Genomic DNA, 4,172 nt, shown 5'->3' on the forward strand with positions numbered 1-4,172 from the left:
TATACGGGGGGGAGGGTTGTTGACACGGGGGGGGAGGGTTGTTGATACGGGGGGGGGGGGGGGGGGAGGGTTGTTGACACGGGGGGGGAGGGTTGTTGATACGGGGGGGGAGGGTTGTTGATACGGGGGGGGAGGGTTGTTGATACGGGGGGGGGGGGAGGGTTGTTGATACGGGGGGGACGGTTGTTGATATGGGGGGGGGGGGGGGAGGGTTGTTGATACGGGGGGGGGGGGGGTTGTTGATACGGGGGGGGGGGGTTGTTGATACGGGGGGGGGGGGGGGTTGTTGATACGGGGGGGGGGGGGTTGTTGATACGGGGGGGGAGGGTTGTTGATACGGGGGGGGGGGGGGGAGGGTTGTTGATACGGGGGGGGGGGAGGGTTGTTGATATGGGGGGGGAGGGTTGTTGATACGGGGGGGGGAGGGTTGTTGATACGGGGGGGGAGGGTTGTTGATACGGGGGCGGGAGGGTTGTTGATACGGGGGGGGGGGGGGGGAGGGTTGTTGATACGGGGGGGGGGGGGGGTTGTTGATACGGGGGAGGGGGGTTGTTGATACGGGGGGGGGGGGGTTGTTGATACGGGGGGGGGGGGTTGTTGATACGGGGGGGGGGGGGGGGAGGGTTGTTGATACGGGGGGGGGGGGGGGTTGTTGATACGGGGGGGAGGGTTGTTGATACGGGGGGGGGGGGGAGGAGGGTTGTTGATACGGGGGGGGGAGGGTTGTTGATACGGGGGGGAGGAGGGTTGTTGATACGGGGGGGGGGGGGGGGAGGGTTGTTGATACGGGGGGGGAGGGTTGTTGATATGGGGGGGGGAGGGTTGTTGATATGGGGGGGGGAGGGTTGTTGATATGGGGGGGGGAGGGTTGTTGATATGGGGGGGGAGGGTTGTTGATACGGGGGGGGGGGGAGGGTTGTTGATACGGGGGGGGAGGGTTGTTGATACGGGGGCGGGAGGGTTGTTGATACGGGGGCGGGAGGGCTGTTGATACGGGGGGGGGAGGGTTGTTGATGGGGGGGGGGGAGGGTTGTTGATAGGGGGGGGGGGAGGGTTGTTGATACGGGGGGGGGGGGGGAGGGTTGTTGATACGGGGGGGGGGGGGAGGGTTGTTGATACGGGGGGGGGGAGGGTTGTTGATACGGGGGGGGGGGGGAGGGTTGTTGATACGGGGGGGGAGGGTTGTTGATACGGGGGGGGGGAGGGTTGTTGATATGGGGGGGGAGGGTTGTTGATACGGGGGGGGGAGGGTTGTTGATACGGGGGGGGGAGGGTTGTTGATACGGGGGGGGGAGGGTTGTTGATACGGGGGGGGGGGGGGGGGGGGGGGAGGGTTGTTGATACGGGGGGGGGGGGTTGTTGATACGGGGGGGGAGGGTTGTTGATACGGGGGGGGGGGGGGGGGGGAGGAGGGTTGTTGATACGGGGGGGGGAGGGTTGTTGATACGGGGGGGAGGAGGGTTGTTGATACGGGGGGGGGGGAGGGGTTGTTGATACGGGGGGGGAGGGTTGTTGATACGGGGGGGGGGAGGGTTGTTGATACGGGGGGGGGGGGGGGAGGGTTGTTGATACGGGGGGGGGAGGGTTGTTGATACGGGGGGGGGGAGGGTTGTTGATACGGGGGGGGGGGGGGGAGGGTTGTTGATACGGGGGGGGGAGGGTTGTTGATACGGGGGGGGAGGTTGTTGATAGGGGGGGGGGGGAGGGTTGTTGATACGGGGGGGGGGGGGGGGAGGGTTGTTGATACGGGGGGGGGGGGGGGGGGGAGGGTTGTTGATACGGGGGGGGGGGGGGGGAGGGTTGTTGATACGGGGGGGGGGGGGGGGAGGGTTGTTGATACGGGGGGGGGGGGGGGAGGGTTGTTGATACGGGGGGGGGGGGAGGGTTGTTGATACGGGGGGGGGGGGGGAGGTTGTTGATACGGGGGGGGGGGGGGGGGAGGGTTGTTGATACGGGGGGGGGGGGGGAGGGTTGTTGATACGGGGGGGGGAGGGTTGATGATACGGCGGGGGGAGGGTTGATGATACGGGGGGGGGTTGATGATACGGGGGGGGGGGTTGATGATACGGGGGGGGGGGTTGATGATACGGGGGGGGGGGGGAGGGTTGTTGATAGGGGGGGGGAGGGTTGTTGATACGGGGGGGAGGGTTGTTGATACGGGGGGGGAGGGTTGTTGATACGGGGGGGGGGGGTTGTTGATACGGGGGGGGGGGGAGGGTTGTTGATACGGGGGGGGGTTGTTGATACGGGGGGGGGAGGGTCGTTGATACGGGGGGGAGGGTCGTTGATACGGGGGGGGAGGGTCGTTGATACGGGGGGGGGAGGGTTGTTGATACGGGGGGGGGGAGGGTTGTTAATACGGGGGGGAGGGGAGGGTCGTTGATACGGGGGGGGGGGGGAGGGTTGTTGATACGGGGGGGGGGGGGGGGGGGAGGGTTGTTGATACGGCGGGGGGAGGGTTGATGATACGGCGGGGGGAGGGTTGATGATACGGCGGGGGGAGGGTTGTTGATAGGGGGGGGGGGAGGGTTGTTGATACGGGGGGGGGAGGGTTGTTAATACGGGGGGGAGGGGAGGGTCGTTGATACGGGGGGGTGGGGGGAGGGTCGTTGATACGGGGGGGTGGGGGGGAGGGTCGTTGATACGGGGGGGGGAGGGTCGTTGATACGGGGGGGGGGGGGTCGTTGATACGGGGGGGGGCGGGTTGTTGATAGGGGGGGGGGGTTGTTGATACGGGGGGGGAGGGTTGTTGATACGGGGGGGGGGGAGGGGGGATATTTGATGCCACAGATGGCGATCTGGGGCCGGGCTCCATGTCAGACCCTCCCCCATTTACAATGAGCCCAGCACTGGTGCCGGGTGCGGTCACGGTCGCCGCGCCCCTCCCCGGTTACCGAGCAGGAGGCCCGGGGGCCCGGGGCCCCGCGTCGCACTCACCCAGCTCCGATTTCCCGTACTTGTGTCCGGCGACCTGGTGGCTGAGCGGGGTGCAGCCGTTCGGGAAGCGGTGGAACCCGTGGCCCAGGCTCGGGGCCGGGCCGCCCGCGCTCACCGCGCTCTCCATCACCGAGAGTCGAGTCGATCCGCGCCGAGCCGAGCCGAGCCGAGCGCCCCGACACTCAGGGACAGGCCGCTGCTCGGCCGCCGCTGCTCGGCCGCCTCAGATCCATGGCCGCTCCCCCCGGGGCCTCGCGCTTCCGCGTCCCTCCCGCTCCCGCCGGAAACCGCGCGCCGCCCGGAACTGACGCCAGCGCGCACGGGCGGTGGGGCAATGCAAGGTGCAGGGTCTGGACATGGGGCGGGGCAGTGCAGTCTGTGCAAGGGGCAGGGTCTGGACATGGGGCGGGGCAGTGCAGTCTGTGTAAGGTGCAGGGTCTGGACATGGGGCGGGGCAGTGCAGTCTGTGCAAGGGGCAGGGTCTGGACATGGGGCGGGGCAGTGCAGTCTGTGCAAGGGGCAGGGTCTGGGCATGGGGTGGGGCAGTGCAGTCTGTGCAAGGTGCAGGGTCCAGACATGGGGCGGGGCAGTGCAGTCTGTGCAAGGTGCAGGGTCTGGACATGGGGCGGGGCGGTGCAGTCTGTGTAAGGTGCAGGGTCTGGACATGGGGCGGGGCGGTGCAGCCTGTGTAAGGTGCAGGGTCCAGACATGGGGCGAGGCAGTGCAGTCTGTGTAAGGTGCAGGGTCTGGACATGGGGCGGGGCAGTGCAGTCTGTGCAAGGTGCAGGGTCTGGACATGGGGCGGGGCAGTGCAGTCTGTGTAAGGTGCAGGGTCTGGACATGGGGCGGGGCAGTGCAGTCTGTGCAAGGTGCAGGGTCTGGACATGGGGCGGGGCAGTGCAGTCTGTGCAAGGTGCAGGGTCTGGACATGGGGCGGGGCAGTGCAGTCTGTGCAAGGTGCAGGGTCTGGACATGGGGAGGGGCAGTGCAGTCTGTGTAAGGTGCAGGGTCTGGACATGGGGCGGGGCAGTGCAGTCTGTGCAAGGTGCAGGGTCTGGACATGGGGCGGGGCAGTGCAGTCTGTGTAAGGTGCAGGGTCTGGACATGGGGCGGTGCAGCCTGTGCAAGGTGCAGGGTCTGGACATGGGGCGGGGCAGTGCAGCCTGTGCAAGGTGCAGGGTCTGGACATGGGGCGGGGCAGTGCAGTCTGTGTAAGGTGCAGGGTCTGGACATGG

The 4,172-nt window shown here is 68.1% G+C and overlaps 1 protein-coding gene across 2 annotated transcripts in view; it reads right to left on the reverse strand.

Annotated features, from left to right (window-relative positions):
* Positions 1 to 3,220, reverse strand: part of ipmkb (inositol polyphosphate multikinase b) — a 95,325-nt gene extending 92,105 nt beyond the window's left edge. For both annotated transcript variants that reach the window (XR_010966735.1, XM_068002576.1), the window contains exon 1: positions 2,938 to 3,220. Coding sequence is in view for 1 of the 2 variants with exons in the window: in XM_068002576.1 (XP_067858677.1) it covers positions 2,938 to 3,064 (127 nt within the window). In the remaining variant the exon portion in view is untranslated. The remainder of the gene's footprint in view (positions 1 to 2,937) is intronic.
* Between the last annotated feature and the right edge of the window lie 952 nt (positions 3,221 to 4,172).

This window comes from Heptranchias perlo, chromosome 21, assembly GCF_035084215.1.
Source record: "Heptranchias perlo isolate sHepPer1 chromosome 21, sHepPer1.hap1, whole genome shotgun sequence".
NCBI classification, from domain to species: Eukaryota; Metazoa; Chordata; class Chondrichthyes; order Hexanchiformes; family Hexanchidae; genus Heptranchias; species Heptranchias perlo.